Below are 18,721 nucleotides of genomic sequence, written 5' to 3' on the forward strand. Positions count from 1 at the left end.
AAATATATATTGGAATCAGACATTTGAATACAAATGTGTGGAGAGAAAAACTGTTTTTTTTTTCCCCCCATTTTGTACAAGAAATTATAAGGTCTTTATGATGGATATATGACGTGGTTCACAATTTTATTAAAAGACTTCCACCTGTTTAAAATTGTTGAGTTAATTTTTTTTTTTTAAAACAAAAATTGATTACTTACTTAGCAATTTTAAATAAGTAGGAGTCTTTTGGTAGAATAGTGGACAAGTGACTTGGTCCACCACGAGGACTTTATAATTTCTCCTTGTGTATGTACATAATTGAAGGGTTTTTTTTTTTTTTTTTGATAAAACAAAATTGAAAAATTTGAATTCAAATAGAAAAAAAATACAAATAGGAATCAAATATTCGATTTTTTTTTTCTTTTGTACACAAGATAGTATTACTCTTTTAACATTTTTTGTTGGAAATAAAATTAAACTAAAGGGTATATTATTTCAGAATTTGTATGAAGATATTTTAGTGCACCAAAAGTTGAAGATGAAACATGAGAATCATCTTATTAGTAGTATAGAAGATTAATAACTATAAAAATAAAAACCAACAATCATATGATCCAGTTTGAGAAATGCTACGTTCACAAAATTTTCACAATAAATTATAGAAGACAAATTGTTATTGACTTTACTATAAATCTACCATTAAATTTACTTTTTTACCCACTAATAATAAGCTGTAATAACTAATTACTTAAAATTTGTTTTAAAAATATTATTAACAAAATATTACCTCAAATCAAGTCCTTAAAAAAAGTAAGAACATATTTCAATAATACGAAAAGGGCTAAAAACTCCCGCCAATTTGTAAAACCTTTTCCCTCCACACTAATCACCGGCTACAGCCGGTAACCCAAATATTCCCTCTCCCAATGCAGCCATATATATAAAGAGAAAAATGCTATGTCCAATTTCGTTTTAAAAGCTTCCACTTTTCAATGAGGCTCACCCAACCCAGGCTTATTAGAAAAACCGAGACCTATCCAGGACCACAACCCGAATCAGAAACAGCAAATCCGAATCCAAATCCCTTCTGTTCATATTCCGGGTCGAGACTATGAGCGCCGTGAACATCACAAACGTCGCCGTTTTGGACAACCCGGCCGCGTTTCTCAACCCCTTCCAGTTCGAGATCTCCTACGAGTGCCTGACCCCTCTCAAAGACGGTAACAACTTCACAAAACGTCAACGTTTTGTTTTGCTTTGCTTTTTTTTTTTTTTTTTCTTAGCTTCATCTAGGGTTTGTTGTTTGTTAATTAGTGTAAAAATTAAACTACTACTTGAATTTAATTAGGCTTCTTTTACATTAATCCATAGTTAATTTAGTGTTCAATTTTCGTTGATGTCTTGGTTGTCTTGACTTATGATGATGTTTCTGGATTCTTTCTTGTACTCTAGCAAGTCTTATGTTGTTGTTCTTTGCAACTAATTAGGATAAATGTTATGTTATGGTTTTTTTTTTTTTTTTAAAAACTAAAATCTTAAATTGATTTTGTATTGTGAAAATTTATACCCTTTAGCTGGTTTTAGGAGGATATGGGGGAAAGAGAAGAAACCATGGTATCAAACCTTATGCAAAAGGTAGAGAGAAGAAAAACAAAAGGAAATGGAACCAGGAAAGTTGATTTCTCATTATACCCTTCTCTTATTTTTGAAGGGCTAAATTGGTTACTGTGAAAGAATTTATAGACCTTGTTACTTTTCTTTTGAGATCCTAACACTTGTGTTGAAGTCGGCATCCAAGGGACAATAGGTTGCCTGTTGCCACTATCTCTATTTCAGTCTAGAGCACCGAGACTAAAGATGGGTTGTATATTTCACTCATTTTATCTCCCTTTCCTCCCCTCAAGCTTGACCAATCTAAATGGGGAATTAGTACGATTAATGCAGTTTGTTTGGTGTTAAGAGTGCAGTTATCTGACAGATTCATTTATGCAGAATGAACAAGCAGTATCTGAGTTAAAGGAAGATTTACCTGTGGAAAAATAAATGTAATATTTGAGCTTTGTAATCTGATTAACTTTTCCCATAAATTTGGATGCTTTATAGTTACTTTTTAAGGAAACTAAGAATCCAATGATGTCTGATCCAGTCCTGATTTGATTTGAAGTATTGAGAATTAATGGTCCTAGTTGATTTCCGTGATAATATGGCCTTAATGTGATGAAAGAAATGCTTTTATCTAGAGTGAGGAAACATAAAAAGATGATTTTTTGGATGTAATCCTAGAATGGTTCAGATATGGTGGAGAATTGTTTGAGCTGCTTTTGACATATGCCATGGAGGCCTGTGAATGTAATCAAAATTGTGATAATAATCGTATGGATGGAGCAAAAAAGGCAAAAGGGAGGCCAAAATGACTGGGGTAGAAGTTGTATGGAATAAGCGAAAGGCATGGTTGTTGGATAGATAAATGGGACACGACCCTAGATAAGTTTGAGTGACATAAAAGGTCTTTGTAGCTGACCCCAATTAATTTGGCTTTAGTTAAGTTGATTAGTTGGATGTAATGCTAAGAGTCCTGGATAAGTTTTTTTAGTAGCTTCATATATGTGTAATAAATTTTTTACTAAAACACTCAAGAGGATTTTAGTTAGACAAACCTAAATGTTTTGAGTTATTGGCCTCCTTATATAATTTAAGTTACATTGTTGTTCAAAATACTTCAAATTTAAAAGTATTTGAACCAATATTATATATCTCTGAGTACTATTTACCATTAAACAACTAGTCACTGATTCATTGATAAATTTTGGATATGATAGGCTTAGGTAAAGTGTTCAATAGGAAGAGAAGCTCAAAAAGTAGTTTGATTTAGTTAGTCCTGTGTTAGAATCCATGTGTTTGTTTAAGATATGCCTTACACAGGATGAGACAATAAAGAAGCCCCTGATGGTTTGAAAAAGGCACTGGATCTAAGTGAGGCTTTTGGCCTGTTCCTTTTAATTTTTTCTTTCTTGCCCTGAATGAATAAACTAATCTTCATCTTTAAGCATGTAGATGTTTATATCTTTGATAGAACTCGTAGAAGAAGCATTTCTATATTTCCTATAGAAGTTCTTTTTTGAACTCCAGCTACCAAGTACTTGAATAGGAGATACTAAAATGCTTTGAGGATGTAGCATGTTTTGTCAAGATATTTTGTACATTTGCTTAGGGTAAAAGTGGCAGGTGCAGCAAAGCTGTATTTCAGTATTTGATGCTGTCTTTAACCACTCGATGCCTTCTCTCTTCTCCCTCACTCTCCCTGTTAGGTGGAGTCACTTAATTATACTAATGGGAATCATTAATTTTTCTCTTTGAAATTAAATTAAAATTTTTTTTTTCCCCTAATACAAACTTCTTGTGCATTTCACTTGTTTGTTGTCACCATCTATGTAGTTAAATTTGTTTCCTTGACTTCTGCCATATTTTAACTCATAAAACATTGCAGATTTGGAATGGAAACTCATTTATGTGGGATCTGCTGAGGATGAGACATATGACCAACTTCTTGAAAGTGTGCTTGTTGGGCCTGTCAACATTGGCAACTACCGATTTGTCCTTCAGGTAATTTTTTATGAACGCTTGTGCTAAGTCCTAAACTTGGTTTTCAATGCAAATTTGCTTATGAAAATAACACTAAATTTTTTGTTATTGGGGCCCCTGGCAGGCAGATCCTCCAGACCCATCAAAAATCCGTGATGAAGATATCATTGGCGTGACAGTACTGCTATTGACATGTTCTTATCTTGGACAAGAGTTTATTCGAGTTGGATACTATGTGAACAATGATTATGATGATGAACAGCTAAGAGAGGAGCCTCCACCAAAGGTTTTGATTGATAGGGTTCAAAGAAATATTTTGGCCGACAAGCCCAGGGTTACAAAGTTCCCAATCAATTTTCATCCTGAGAACAATGAGCATGGTGAAGAAGCCCCTCCTTTAGCTGAGAATGCCATTGAGACCAATGTGAATGGAGAAGAACCACTCCCTTCACCTGAAGGACCAGCCATTGAGCAGTAGGTTGTAAATTGAAGCAACTGCGTTACATATTGTGACATTTTGACTTCAAATTTTGACATACTGATGATTTTGGGTGAAACTGGCCTTCCAAATCTTAAACATCTCCATCCATGATATGCTTTTGTGACCGAGATCTACCGTGAATTGTCAGTTGGAATGTTTTGTACCATCACTGTACTAGGGTTGTTGTGATGTGGTACATAATGGGTTAAAGATTTTGTATGCCATGAAAATTAAAGTTTAGGTTTTGTTTTTTTTTTAAGTCTTTCATTACTTAGTCTTGTAGAATTTTCAATTTTATTGGAAAAACAGTATGTTTGACTGTGTTCTTTAGAGACAGTAAATTATATGAAATGAATTGGAACCGAATTGCAACCTACGCTTAAAAATTTTGTAAGAGTTATTGATATGAATATTTAGCCAATCTGTAAAAAATTTTGACTTTGTCATTGGGCAGAGATCATGAAAATTTCTGATAGTAGGTTGAGACAGATTTCTGAGTTTGCATAACTTGCACCATGCAAATAATTAGCTATATGGACTTCTGGTTTCCAGTGAACATCGACGGAAAGACTAAATTAAAACCAGTTAAAACATTTAGACATTTAATGAACTTTGTGGATCAATTGGATCTTCAAGCAAAATTTTGGGACCAAAATTGGTGTTTTACTCATTAATTTTATAATTGCATGCATTTGCGTAGATGAAAGAACATGGGATAGGATTGATATTGCTGGCTTCAGTCAGGATAGTTTGCAAGATCTAACTCCTAAAACTTCTTTGCAGGACTAAAAATGATAACATGTTTAAGGATGTTTGTATTCAAAGTCTAAGCTAACTCGAAACTTTAAATCTCAACAAGAGCTATAAATTTTTTTTTTTTTTTTATTGTTTTTTTTACAAGTAAAGCACTTCATTTTATTACTAAAACAAAGAGAATTATTTATCAACAATTTATTTTCTTGGTGTGTAATGAAAAGTGAAAATCAGATCTATAGTTCCTCTTCCTCCTCAACAATTGTGCTGCCACCTCTTTGAGCACCACGCACAGCTTTATTTGCCTGAAAAATGAAGGAAAGACATTCTGTAAACAATAAAACAATTACTTGGCAAAATTAAACCCAATGTTAGTATGGAATAATGTTATTTTGTTATTTTATTTTATTTTTTGATGAACAAAAAAAAGACCTCACGCGTGTGATCATTGACACTTAAACCCGCTATTGATGGTGTGGGGCACCCTTAGGCACATTAAGGCTATCTGGGTCGTGGCATTGCATTTTTGCTAAGCGAACAACTCGAACCTAGCAACTCTTGTACTCGCAGGTGTGACCAAGTTCGGGACTCCTACCAACGTGCCACACCCCCAGGGGACTAGGGAATAATGTTATGCCTTTGAACAAACTCGGGTAGTCGGGCACATTATATTGCAGGTATAAATTTGGCAATAGAATAAATTATGAGAATTTTTATTTTACACTTTTAAGTTTGAAAGCACTTTTCAAATCTAGTACGTTTGGAATTAACTTAATATCGAAAGCTTCTTTGTAAAAAGTTTGTTAAATATAATTGTATTTAGAAAAAGTGAGACATTCAAAAAATTAGACATAAGCAAATAAATTGAAAAAACAGTTGCCAAACAGATTGGCACATTTCCTATAGTCATGATCATTTTAGTCCTATGGCATGGTCCCAATTTTTTGGATCATTAATTAATTAGTGCCTCTTTATAAAGAGCTAGTTTCTTACTTTTTTGCGTGTGCTGAATATGCTAGTTTGTTACTTGATTCCTATAGGTTAAGTCCAAGTAATGGGTTAAAGTTAAACAGATGAAATTTTCTTACCTCTTTTTTCCAATCAGCTCGTAAGTTTACTATAATAAGTGCCACAACTTGAACAGAAAGTCCACATATGATGCCCATCCAAAGCCCCTAATTAAAATCAATTTCACAACTCAAATATTAGTATAGCAAAATACTAAAATTGCTACAAATTTTGCTATATATATATATATTTTAAAAAAGAGTAAATTGACGTGATAATGAATGTGATTGATAGTAAGTCAATAATATAATAATATTATTTATCAATTACTTTTTATTGTGTATTTAAAAATTGAAATAACGGTTTTTAAGACACATGAAAGAGAGACGTAAAGACTTACTTTGCCTCCAAAATGGAAGACGAAAGCAAAGAGTACAGCAGAAGGAATTCCCACAAGATAGTAAGCACCAAGATTTATAAATGAACATAGATTTTGCCACCCACATCCTCTAGCAGCCCCTACATAGCCAAAGCAGAAATCACTAAGCAGTTGAACCAAAGTATGAAAAAGCCAAACAATTGTTAACAATTGAACTTGATTAGTACTTGTGACATAAATTGAAGACCTGAAAGAACACATTGGAATCCATCCAAGAAGTCTGATAATGCAAGCAATAGCATCATTTTAGCAACGTATCTGATAACTTCTTCCTCTTTGCTATAAAGCTTTCCCCAAACATTGCGCACCAAAATTGTAGTAATTGCTATTATTGTACCCTCTGAGAGAGCAACTATGATCATCACACGAAGAGCCAATCGTGCACCATATGGGCTCCCAGCACCCAATTCATTTGACACTCTTGTACTGTATAATAGCAAGAAGATTCTCTTAGTTTTGAGGGGCAATGATATTAGTGGGAAAAGTCATATAAACTAGCTATGTCACTAACCTTATAGTACCACCAAGACCAACAGAAATCATATAAACCAACCAACATGTGTTAAGGCTGCAGAACAATTACGAATGATTTTAAGAATATATTATCATAAAAGAGGTTTAAGTAATAAACTTAGCTATTAGGAAAAAGGTAAAAACTTAGTTACAGGCTTCTAGATTTTCAATTAAATTCAAACACATGATTGTATTGATTAATACAATATAAATAATGTTATTTTTGTAAAGGATAATTAAATTCAATGTAATCTTGTGTTTGAATATGATTAAGGAATCTAAAGTATAGCACTTTAGGAAGTGTATTTAAGTTTTACCCATAAGAAAATCTAAGAATTGCCTATTCCTCGTTTTTTATCTTTTAAAAATTAATGGAAGCGATAGCAAATACCTTATTGATAACACCGATGTCTCTAATTTTGGATTTGGGAGAAGTCCTGCTAAGAGAACAACCATTTCAAATGACCAATATTCTAAGCTGTCAATTAAAATATTCAAAGAGTTAAACCCCAAGAAGAAAAAAGAAAGAAAAAAGCCAAATGCTTCAAAGATTACATCAATGCAAATGAATAAACCGCAAGCTGGAATGATCCAAATTTCTTTTGCAAATATAAGAGCTCCTTTTGTTAAGCATGCTTCAAACATTACAACAATGCACGGGACAAGACTCTTTTCAAAATCTTTTCCATAAATTGTTAAGGCGATACATTGTGATTGAAACATCAGTTTCAAGTGAATCCAACATTGATACTACTTTTACAATACTAGTGATAAGCAGCTAGAAATTACCATATCATAATTGCTGAAGGAACTGCTAGCTTTAGGAAGCTGAGAATATCATGCAAGGCTTCTTTTGAAAACCCAGTCCAAGTTTTCTTGCAAGCTGGAGAAAATCTTACATAAATCGCAAACAAAAGCACATTAACCCAATTGGAAATGGTAATTGCCAAGGCAGCTCCTTTAATCCCAAGTTTGATTTTAAACACAAGAACCCAACAAACAAGAACATGTAGCAAAGCTGTGAATCCAGAGCCTATCAACATAGGAATAATGTTGTTTTGTGTTTGTAAAAATCTGTGTAGGCATTGAAGGATACCATAGGCAAAAAGGCTTGGGATCATCCAATGATTGAAAACTCCAGCTTCAGTAGCTATTTCATGGTTTTGGTGTAGAAGTATGAGAATGGTGCTTGTATTATACCAAATTATTGCTAGAGGAATGCTTAAGGCTAGGAGGGTTAGTATAGCTCGCTGTGTGTAAACACCAAGCATGTGGTACTGTTTTGCTCCATAGGCTTGTCCGCATAGAGTCTCTAATGCGCTTCCCATTCCTAGCTTTAAGAGAATTATGATGTAATAGAGATGAGAATTTGCATCAAAATGATACTTTATGATGAAAAATGATGAAGAATGGGGATGATGCATTTAACTGGAAGAAAAAAGCTTTATTAAGGTCATTAATTTGTTTAGAACAATTTGGACAAAAACAGGCCCATTAATATTTATGAATTCTTCTTTGTGCAGTGATCTCAACATGGAGTTGTGCATGCTATTGTTTAACCCTATATATGGTTTCAATGTTTCTAAAAAAGAAAACTATAATCTCAATACAATTGGAGACATAAAAGTTATCATAATTATTGGTGTAATCTTATACGATTGCTATATAATAGAAGTTTTATCAATGGTGGACTCATGTAAAAGTGGTGATGCTCCAATCACAACTTACTTCCTTAACAAGTAGTGAAAATTTCTATGTATCTAATGATATTCTTATAGTTTAGGCCTTAATGATCAAGAGTGGAAGGAAAAAATCCACTGGCATGAAAGTAATGGGCTAAACTTCCGACATTTTCATTTCAAGCCCATATATATGGACTTAGGAAGATAGCAAATGCCCAGGAGGTAGGCCTTTTCAATTTTGACACAAGATATACTTAATGCTACAAACACAATTCTCAGCCAAAAAAAGAAGAAAAAAAGCTACTAACACAATAAATTTATTTATTTTTTTCACAAACATTTAAGGTGACAAATTGTAATTAGTGTAACTAGTGGTGGCAAAGATATTAATATTTTTTTACATAAGGCTTAAAAATGGATGTGTACTGGAAAAGTACTTCACCACCAATCATAATTATTATCACATCAATTTGTAAATATTTTATAGTAAAATTTGTAGTTACTTTAACATTTTCTTTAGTGAACATTACTTTTATTATATACAAATCACAACTTGCCGCCGCAGCACTTATAAAAAAGGGTTGTGAAATTTGTTGTACATATGGTATTTGTCACTTATAGTTATTGATACTTGCTAAACTTATCTTTAATGGAAGGTCTTTTTTTTTGTGATGCTGTACAAATATTTGACACTAGTTAAGCTTTCCATAAATGTGAAAGTCATGCACAGAATAATTAAACTACTCATTGCAGAGAAAATTATTCAATAATCCAAGAACAGTATTCCTTCCTCTACATGAATCCAAGAATCCACTTACCAGGACATAGAAACCAGTGACTGAAGCAAAGGAAGATCCCAAGGAAGCACCAGAAAGAGGCAGCTCTCCTAAATGACCAGTGAACATCACTGAAACAATTTGTAAGCTGTACTGCAACAAACTAACTGCTATAAGAGGCCCCCCTAGCCTTAGTTGCTTTTTTGCTTCTTTGACATATTTTGGTTTCCAGCCATCGTTTTCTGATCTTTCTTCTCCTTCAACTTCCATATCATGAATTCTTACTTGGGTTGTTGTCATTAGATAAATATATACATTCCAATGCTTTCAGGCTGGCTAGGCAGGAAAGAATACAGTAGTCACTTAGTGCTGAATAATCTAATGCCACCTGCGACAACACAAACCCAAATATCCCTTAAACGTTAAAGCTTTCTTAGTTCTAGCCATGTGGGTTAAAAGGCAAAGGCCTTTTTTACCTTTTAATATTTTGCTTTTCTCACCTTTTATTTTTTTTCATCACAAAACTAACTTAAAAAATAAAGTTAATTCTTATCATTTTGTTTCACATTGAGTAAATAAGTTATCTAAAACTACGTGATTATTATGAGTTATACCCAAAAATAACAAGTATGTGAGATGCTTTGTTTTTATTTTTACAGGACCAGATTAAATATAATAAAATTCTTAAATTAAAAATGAAAACTTTCATAATAGAAAAAAAAAGCTTTATTTTCATAAATTAACTTTTTTTTTCAGGGTATCAAAATGATCTATAATATTTCTAAATTAACTTTTTAGCAATCTCTTTTTTTATGTACACAAATAAAGCATCACTCAAAAACTAATTATTCATCTTATTATGAAGTTTTTTTTTGACAAATTTCAAGCACGAAAATACACCTTTTGTAGTTGCTGTTGAAACAAAAAGAGCAAACACAAGTTTAATCAACAAATAAATAGATTGCTGATTTTCTAACTCTCACAAACCCTTGACATAATTAAAAAAGTATGGATAAATTCTTTAGATCTGGATGTTGAGGAACAGCAGGTTGGATTCTCAATTTTTTTTTTTCTTCTAAACTTAGTTATACAGCAAATTTAAAAAGAAGAAAAAAAAGTATGAACAATGAAGTATAAGCTACTATTTAGATACAATGAGAATTTTTTTTTGTCTTTATTTCAAATTTAAATAGTTAAATATATTAGCATATAATAAGCACCACTATTATATAATAATAATAATAATAATAATAGATTATATTATATAAAGCAATCAGAAACCTAAAGAAATTGATAGTCACTAATGAGAGGGGTGTTACATATGCTTGTTACACTATTTTTTTTTCGTTGTTCATCATGTCATGTTTGACTAAGGCTGTAGACAAGATTTTGAGAGGGGGGAGGGGGAGAGAGGTTTTTTTTTTTTTTTTCCATGAAAATCCAAGTTAGTATTCATTTAGTATTAACACAAAAATGATGTAAGGGATACCAGGTATATTTTAATATAAATCTTATAAATTTACATGTCATCAATCTCAAACAAAATTCAAACATTATTTTGTTATGTTGTTTTAGTGGCACTAATCATACATTTGTCATATCAATTTGTATGTTTTTTGTAATAAAAAATGTAGTACTTCTGTCATTTTCTTTTACAAACTATCAAATACAAAATAATTTTTGTTACAAGTAAGATATTATTTATTGGGAAAAAAAAACAGTTACTTTGTTTTATGCCAGAGTTACTAGCAAAATCTTACAAATTGATATATAAATTAAAGAATAGACAAAACAAACCATCTTCCATTTAAGATGGAAGAATGCTAAAACTACTGTAAATAGTAACAAATTGATGTGATAATAAACATGATTAACTTACTTTAGCAGCCTAATAAATGATATTTAAATTATTTTTTTGTTATTGATAAAAGATTAGTTTGTAGAGGTCAAACCTTAGTGCAATGGTATATAGTTTCCATTTTCAAATTCGGTAATTAATCTCTCCAAAAAAATATTAGAAGTAAAATTGTCTATTATAACATCTCTCAAACCCAGCAAATATAAGAATTTTGTGCATCTGATAACACTTTTAGAAAAAATCATTTTATAAATCTATACAATAAAATTTGTAAAATTACAAATTCCAAATACCATTTTTTATCTCAATATTTAATAGCACTATCACAATTCAACTCACCACCCACCACCCACTGTTATCATCTCTTTGTTAATTTTTTTCTTTAATGTCAAATTGCCAATGTCACAGTTAGGCTCTAGGAATTTTTCTTAGGGTGTTCTTTAAGAAACATAAATTATATGATCTAATAAAAAGAGAAATTCATATATTGATAACAACAACAATAAAAAAATACGCAAATACATAAAATTTACAATTGTTTCTATGAGTTTTCATATTTTAAAATCATTGCATGATAGTCTTATTATCAATATTACAAGTAACATCTTTTTTAATATACATAACCAAGCAAATTGCCATAAATGAAAAACAAATTATGGAGTAAAATTTAAATTTATTGACATAAAAAAGTAAAGGTGTTCCCAATTTTTTTTTTTAAAGGGGAATCAAATAATTTTTTTTAAAATTATTATATATATATATATATATTTTAAGATCAGAGTGGTCCAGACCACTCTGGTCTTAAGGTGGCGCTGCCATGGACACAATAGACATCAATAGATTCACCACTCAATGCACAGTTGCACGCTAATAAAATACATAAAAGTAATTTAACATAGCACAAACTTTTTGACTTTCTCTCGTACCACTGTTTGTGATTCCACATTTTCTTTATTAAAAAAACATAGCTCATATGCATAGTTAAAGAGTCTTGCTGTTGGTTTGTCTGTCTGCTTTATCTATCTCTATCTCTATCTCTAACTCTGGTCTGTATGGTACTTTCTCTTAAACAATAAAGCTCAGCCCTTTATGCAAAACTAAAAAAGAGAAAAATAGAGAAGCTATAAAAGAGGAGTTTTGAGAGAGAGAGAGGGAGAGAGAGAGAGACATACCAGCTGGTCCAGAAGCGTCGCCGGCGTGGAGTGGCTGGGTGGCGCAGCGGCGGTGCTAGATGGTTCGTGATTTTTGCGGTTGGTATGGGGATTTTCTTCTTCTTCTTGAGACCAATGCATTTGGGTATAGGATTTGATAAAATGGGTTTCTTTGTAAAGGACTTAAGAATGGATAAATATAGACTCACAAACACACGTGAATTGGCAAGTTGTTTAACTTTTATGGGGTTATTAGAGTAATGCGAGTGGTGGGCTTAGATGAGAACCCCTAAAAAATTACCAACTCAGTTACTTTAAAAATATTGTGAAAATGTGTGTGGGAGCTGTGAAGCATTACTCCCTAAGAATGGGCCATATGGGAAATTTTGTTGGGCTAGATCCTAAAATATCATGACAACTTGTTAATGGTGTAATGTGAATAATAAAGTAGTGTTAATGGCGCGAGAATTAATAATAATTTGCCAATTCAGCATGTATGAATTTTGCTGTGAAATCTGCTGTATGCAACATTGCTCTATATTTATGGTTTTAAGTGTTTGAAATTTTGAACCTATGAAAGCTGTCTTGGTGGTACTGATGCTATTGGGTTTTGCTACTTGCTTGTACTCTAGCAAGTCTTATTGTGTTGTCTGTTTTTACCTAGTGTGAAAATTAAAGTGTGGATGATTGTGATATATGGCTAGCTGTAAACTATGATAAATGTTATGTATAGGTTGTTGCGTGATTGATTTGTTTGCTTTTGGATTTGTTGATTGACTAGAAATTTGGAAAGCCATTTCAATGTTCTTGTTGTGTTCATGAAGGGTTAAAAGGCTTGTCTGTGTCACTATGCAATGTTGAACTTTTTGGTAAAAAAAAAGAGGGGTAAAAAAGAGAGAGGGTAAGCTAGGACCGTGTGTACTGGTTTATACTCAACTCAAGTCTTAAAATTAATGTTGTTAGTCAAACCAAAGATGCTTTAGTCTTAAAAAAATAAATTTCACTTTTTTCATTAATTTCGTATTATTTTATAACCTCCCTTAAGTTAATGAAAGAAATTCTTTTAGTTTGAGCAAGGAAACATAAAAAAGATGAATTTGTGGATGTAATCCTAATAAGATGGTGGTCATGATGGAGAATTATTTGAGACGGTTTTGATATAAACAATGCAGGCCTGTGAATATGTCCGTACAAAATTGTGATTTTAATAATGTGGATGGAGCAGAAAGGGTGAAAGGGAGGCCAAATTGGATGGGGTAGAAGTAGAAGTTATATAGAATGATGGAAAGAGACATGGTTGTTGGAGACAGGTTAAAACATGACCCTAAAATAAGGTTGAGTGACATAAAAGGTCTTTGTAGTTGACCTCAATTAGTTTGGCTTAAAGACTTAGTTAAGTTGAGTTGTTGCTTGTAATGCTAAGAGTTGTGGAAGAGATTTGTAAGTGGCTTCATTTATATTGTAATGAATTTTTGACTAAAGCACTCAATAGGATTAATAGTTAGACAAAACTAAAATTTTTTGAGTTACTGGTCTCCAAATATATCCCAGTTCTTTCCTTTTTCTGCTGTTGAAATTTGCCTTAAATTAAACTCTGCAACAATATTGAAATTTGAAAGTGTGATATGTTTTCTTATTTAAGCATGTTTCGTTCTAATAGTTGTTTAATGAGTTAGTACTTCGCACGTTCAAACTTATGAACATGCCTGCCTTCGTGTAGTCAATGATTTGATTAAGTTGTGTTTTTGCTTGATTAGATATATAGTGGTTGACCTCACTTGAAATTGATGAGTTTAGGATATGACAGGTTCAGGGTAAAGTGTTCAATGGGAAGAGAAGGTCAATAAGGAGTTTGATACTCTTTGATTTAATTAGTACCATTTTAGTGTTCATGCTTTTGTTTAAGATATGCTGTACACAGGATGAAACCACAAAGAAGGCCCTGCCAGTTTGCAAAAGGCACTGGAGCTAACTGAAGGCTTTTGGCCAGTTCCTTCTATTTTTTTTTTCCTTGTCCTGAATGAATAAACTAGTCTTTGTCTTCAAGTATGTATATATGATTATGTATGTGACATAATTCATAGAAATATTTCTATATTTCCTACAGAAGTTCTGTTTTGAAGTCCTGCTATCAATTACTTGGATTTGATATACTAATGCTTTGAGGATGTAGCAAGTTATGTCAAAGGTGTTTTGTGCATCTGCTAAGTTAAAATTGGCAGGTACAGCAAAGCTGTTTTTGGTTTCTGTTTACTGCGCGATGCCTTCTTTCTTCTCCCCCGCTCTCCCTGTTACTGTTAGGGTGAGTGACCTAATATACTAATTGGAAATTTGGAACCATTCATCTTTTCTCGTTGAATATAATTTTAATTCTCAAGTATGAACCATAGCATTTCTCTTCACTTATTTGTTGTCAACATCTAGGTAGTTAAACTTGTTCTTTTGAGTACTGCTTTGCTATCCTCGCCATGTTTTATACTCAATTAACATTGCAGATTTGGAATGGAAACTCATTTATGTGCTGAGGATGAGATATATGATCAACTTCATGAAAGCATGCTTGTTGGGCCAGTAATGTTGCCAGCTACCCTTTTGTCCATGAGGTTATTTTTTTTTATGATTACTGCTTGTGCTAAGTCCGGAATTTGAGTTTTTATTGCTAATAAGCTCATGAAAATAACACTAAATTATTTCTTGTTAGGCCCCTGGCAGGCAGATCCTCCAGATCCATAAAAAATGTGTGATTAAGAATTGAAGACATCATTGGTGTCACGGTACTGCTATTGACATATGCTTATCTGGGACTAGAGTTTATTCGAGTTGGATACTATGTGAACAATGATTATGATGATGAATGGCTACGAGAGGAACCTCCACCAAAGGTTTTGATTGATAGGGTTCAAAGAAATATTTTGGCTGACGATCCCAAGGTCATGGATATGTAAATCGAAGAACCCCCTCCTTTAGCTGAGTATGCCATTGAAACCAATGAGAATGGAGAAAAACCATGCCACTCCCTTCACCTGATCGTACGTCCAACTAAGCGGTAGTTGTGAATCGAGGAAACTGCATGACATACTGTGACATTTCTGCTTCAAATTTTGACATACTGATGATTTTGGGTGAAGTTGGTTTTCCAAATCTCAAAATTTCCATCCATGATATGCAAAATTGGCTAGATTGTGCTTTCTTTATGGCATATCTATCGGTCAGTGGAAACTAATAATGTCAATTTTTGCTTTTGCTTTTTTTTTTTTGGTCATGTTTGTTGATCTCAACAAGAGCTATAATGTCAAATTTTATTTTCTACCTGAAGTATAATTTTCTTATTCAAAAAGAGAATTATTTACAATTTATTTTCTTGGTGTGTTGTGAAAAGTGAAAACCAAAATCTATTGTTCCTAATTAACAGTAAGGTCCCCTCCCTGAGCACCATGCACAGCTTTCTTTGCCTGAAAAAGAAACGAAAGACATTCTGTAAAAGAAAAAAAAGAAGAAAAAAAACAACTAATTTGCAAAATTAAGCCCAATGTTCGTGGTGAGAATGCCATTGAGACCAATGCGAATGGAGAAGAACCACTCCCTTCACCTGAAGGAAGGACCAGCTATTGAGCAGTAGGTTGTAAATCGAAGCAACTGAGTGACATATTGACTTCAAATTTTGACATACCGATGATTTTGGGTGAAACTGGTTTTCCAAATCTCAAACATCTCCATCCATGATATGCTTTTGTGACCGAGATATACTGTGAATTGTCAGTTGGAATGTGTTGTACCATCACTGTACTTGGGTTGTTGTGATGTGGTACATAATGGGTTAAAGATTTTGTATGCCATGAAAATTGAAGTTTAGGATTTGTTTTTTGAAAGTCTTTCATTACTTAGTCTTTTAAAATTTCAATTTTATTGGAAAAACAGTATGTTTGACTGTTCTTTAGAGACAGTAAATTATATGAAATGAATTGGAACCGAATTGCAACCGTGCTTAAAATTTTTGTAAGAGTTATTGATATGAATATTTAGCCAATCTGTAAAAATTCTTGACTTTGTCATTGGGCAGAGATCATGAAAATTTCTGATAGTAGGTTGAGACTTGAGACAGCTTTCTGAGTTTGCATAACTTGCGCCATGCGAATAATCAGCTATATGGACTTCTGGTTTCTAGTGAACATCAACGGAAAGACTAAATTAAAACCAGTTAAAACATTTAGGCATTTAATGAACTTGGGGAATCAATTGGATCTTCAAGCAAATTTTTGGGACCAAAATTGGTGTTTCACTCCTATTAATTCATAATTGCATGCATTTGCGTAGATGAAAGAACATGGGATAGGATTGGGACAAAATTGCAAAATGCCCATTTTGGGCAAACTAAGCAGCGTTTTGCCCTCTTTCTTAAACTATTAGGGAAATGCCCTTCTTTTGAAAATCGAGTTTCTCAAAATCAATTTAGGCCCTATAGCGGCGTTTTTAAGGAGTCTATAGTGACGTTTTCAAGACCTATAGTAGTATTTTATAACTCGATATATATAAAATCGAGTTATAGGTAAAAAAAATTAAAAAAATTGCCTATAACTCGATTTATTAGAAGTCGAGTTACAAAACGTCACTATAGGTCATGAAAACGTCACTATAGGTCTTTAAAAACGCCGTTATAGGGCTCCAGATTTTTTTTTTTTTTTTAATAACTCGATTTTGAGAAAATCGAGTTTCAAAAGAGGAGCATTTCCCTAATTAGTTTGAAAAAGAGGACAAAACGCTGCTTAGTTTGCCCAAAAGGGGCATTTTGCAATTTTGTCTGATAGGATTGATATTGCTGGCTTCAGTCACAATAGTTTGCAAGATCGAACTCCTAAAACTTTGCAGGACTAAAAATGATAATATGTTTAAGCAGGGGCAGAGCTACATGTTAGGGTGGGGGGGGGGAGATTTTTGAAATTTTTTTTTACTATATAGAAATATTTAACATTTTAATAATTAGCCCTGAAAAATGGGACTTGCCACCTCCCCCCAACTATTTGAGTTGGTCCAATAATGTCCTTAAAAAAATTTGTCCAATTTGTTTAGTAGTTATAGAGAACGTATTGTTTCTCAAATTCATTTTTTATGGTAAAATGTGTTCTCGTATTTTTTAAAGTTTTGGACCATTTATGTTTTTGAACACTTCATTAATTCAATTGAAATTTTTTTACTCACAACGGTAAACAATTTGATAACTTATATTGAAAATGAAAATTGTAAGGATTTCACTATGGAAGATGGTGAAAAATTAATTTAATTTTATGAAACATTTAATTTTAAGGATTCATTATGAAAAATACTAATTTTTTGTGTATGTGTATAGATACATGTGTTTGTGTATGTGTATAAAAGTTTGTATAGACTAATATATTAACAACACAAATCAGCCCCCCCAAACAAAAATTGTTGGCTCTGCCCCTGTGTTTAAGGATATTTGTATTCAAAGTCTAAGCTAACTTGAAACTTTAATCTCAACAAGAGCTATAATTTTTGTTATTTTTTTTTAATTTTATTTTTACAAGTAAAGAACTTCATTTTCTATATCTATACTCTATCTAAAAAATGAGAGTTGAGCTGCTTGTGTTTAGTAAAACGACATTAGAAAGCTTAAAACGGTAGAAGCAAGTGTAGATAGATTTATGCTTTTATCCTTAAAAGCTATAAATTTGAAGAGTTAAAGAGCACGACCGTTTGGCCTTTTTCATTTTAATTCTTTGTTTTTTTATATTACTAAAGGAATTGTAACTACATTCTTACCCTTAAGGATATGAAAGGAAAAATGACTATGACGTAAAGAGTTGAAGGGCCTTTTTGTCTTTTTAATTTTTATACTTATCTCTAGCCACTTCAAGTCCCAATCAGGAATGAGATGTACGGAAAAGAGAAGGCAGGAGAGAGAAATATCAAAGAAATAAAATCCGAAGAGGTAGAGGAGCAAAAAATCCGGATTTTTCTCACGAGTAGAACTAGAATTAAAGAAAGGGAAGACCTTCTCATCCCAACTGCTCCCACTTGGGAAAGAAAGTGAAGGAAATGAGAAAGATTTTTTCAGCTATTCAAGTAGCATCATGTTAATGTACATGTTAGTCTTTCAAATCGATTTTTCTTAATGTATTCAATATTTTTTATTATTCAATATTTATGTATTATTTTGAGTGAAAGTGCAATTTTAGGGCTTTGATTTTGTAGATTGATTCATAAGTGCATGGGTTTGTGTTTGTATTTGTTTCCTCTACTTTTTATCAAGTATTTTGGTTGAATTTTCAATTTTTGTGGAAGCAAGATTAGTTTCAACTACTGTTGTTTGATGAACCGTTAAGTTTTCTTTTTAATTAATATTATTTTTTATTTAAAAAATAATTTGTTGTTAATTTTTTCATCTTTGTTTTGTTTACATTTGTATCTTTTGCGAAGCTATTTTTTTCTGTATTTGTGAGAGACAGAATTTGGCTCCAAAGGATCAAAAGGCTTGGGT

At 32.4% G+C, this 18,721-nt stretch overlaps 2 protein-coding genes and 1 long non-coding RNA gene across 6 annotated transcripts; 2 read left to right on the forward strand and 1 right to left on the reverse strand.

The window, feature by feature from the left end:
• The first annotated feature begins 933 nt into the window (after positions 1-933).
• LOC111988001 (histone chaperone ASF1B) lies at positions 934-4,421 on the forward strand. Its single transcript, XM_024019759.2, has 3 exons — positions 934-1,202; positions 3,470-3,585; positions 3,689-4,421. Exons 1-3 carry the CDS (start codon positions 1,094-1,096, stop codon positions 4,040-4,042), a joined length of 579 nt encoding a protein of 192 aa, XP_023875527.1. The 5' UTR covers positions 934-1,093; the 3' UTR covers positions 4,043-4,421.
• A 406-nt stretch (positions 4,422-4,827) lies between these two features.
• On the reverse strand, positions 4,828-12,359 carry LOC111988002 (protein DETOXIFICATION 16). 3 transcript variants are annotated; one of them, XM_065760397.1, is made up of 9 exons: positions 12,247-12,334; positions 9,259-9,548; positions 7,548-8,092; positions 7,150-7,236; positions 6,757-6,813; positions 6,433-6,671; positions 6,207-6,325; positions 5,887-5,973; positions 4,828-5,103 (listed from the first exon to the last, which is right to left on the reverse strand). In XM_065760397.1, exons 2-9 carry the CDS (start codon positions 9,514-9,516, stop codon positions 5,035-5,037), a joined length of 1,461 nt encoding a protein of 486 aa, XP_065616469.1. In that variant the 5' UTR covers positions 9,517-9,548; positions 12,247-12,334; the 3' UTR covers positions 4,828-5,034. The 3 variants fall into 3 exon arrangements, 2 of the variants coding, with proteins under 2 accessions (XP_065616469.1, XP_023875529.1); XM_024019761.2 differs by having other exon boundaries at positions 4,829-5,103; positions 9,259-9,604; positions 12,247-12,359; XR_010623779.1 differs by lacking the exon at positions 4,828-5,103 and having other exon boundaries at positions 6,413-6,671; positions 9,259-9,604; positions 12,247-12,359.
• LOC111987988 (uncharacterized) lies at positions 12,224-16,094 on the forward strand. Of its 2 annotated transcripts, XR_010623780.1 has the most exons (4): positions 12,224-12,328; positions 14,333-14,527; positions 14,721-14,828; positions 14,927-16,094. It is a non-coding gene; the product is annotated as an uncharacterized LOC111987988 (long non-coding RNA). The 2 variants fall into 2 exon arrangements; XR_002880372.2 differs by lacking the exon at positions 12,224-12,328 and having other exon boundaries at positions 12,801-14,527.
• Positions 16,095-18,721: the final 2,627 nt, after the last annotated feature.

Source organism: Quercus suber, unplaced genomic scaffold (assembly GCF_002906115.3).
Source record: "Quercus suber isolate HL8 unplaced genomic scaffold, Cork oak 2.0 scaffold_364, whole genome shotgun sequence".
Classification (NCBI taxonomy): Eukaryota; Viridiplantae; Streptophyta; class Magnoliopsida; order Fagales; family Fagaceae; genus Quercus; species Quercus suber.

Excerpts from the sequence above, each read along its gene's own strand:
- LOC111988001 (XM_024019759.2), top strand. The coding sequence starts at position 1,094 with ATGAGCGCCGTGAACATCACAAACGTCGCCGTTTTGGACAACCCGGCC. Across the intron at positions 1,203-3,469 it reads CCTGACCCCTCTCAAAGACG|ATTTGGAATGGAAACTCATT; the intron begins GTAACAACTTCA and ends AAAACATTGCAG. Across the intron at positions 3,586-3,688 it reads ACTACCGATTTGTCCTTCAG|GCAGATCCTCCAGACCCATC; the intron begins GTAATTTTTTAT and ends GGCCCCTGGCAG.
- LOC111988002 (XM_065760397.1), bottom strand. The coding sequence starts at position 9,516 with ATGACAACAACCCAAGTAAGAATTCATGATATGGAAGTTGAAGGAGAA. Across the intron at positions 5,974-6,206 it reads TCTTCCATTTTGGAGGCAAA|GGGCTTTGGATGGGCATCAT; the intron begins GTAAGTCTTTAC and ends GATTTTAATTAG. Across the intron at positions 5,104-5,886 it reads GAGCTGATTGGAAAAAAGAG|GCAAATAAAGCTGTGCGTGG; the intron begins GTAAGAAAATTT and ends TTCATTTTTCAG.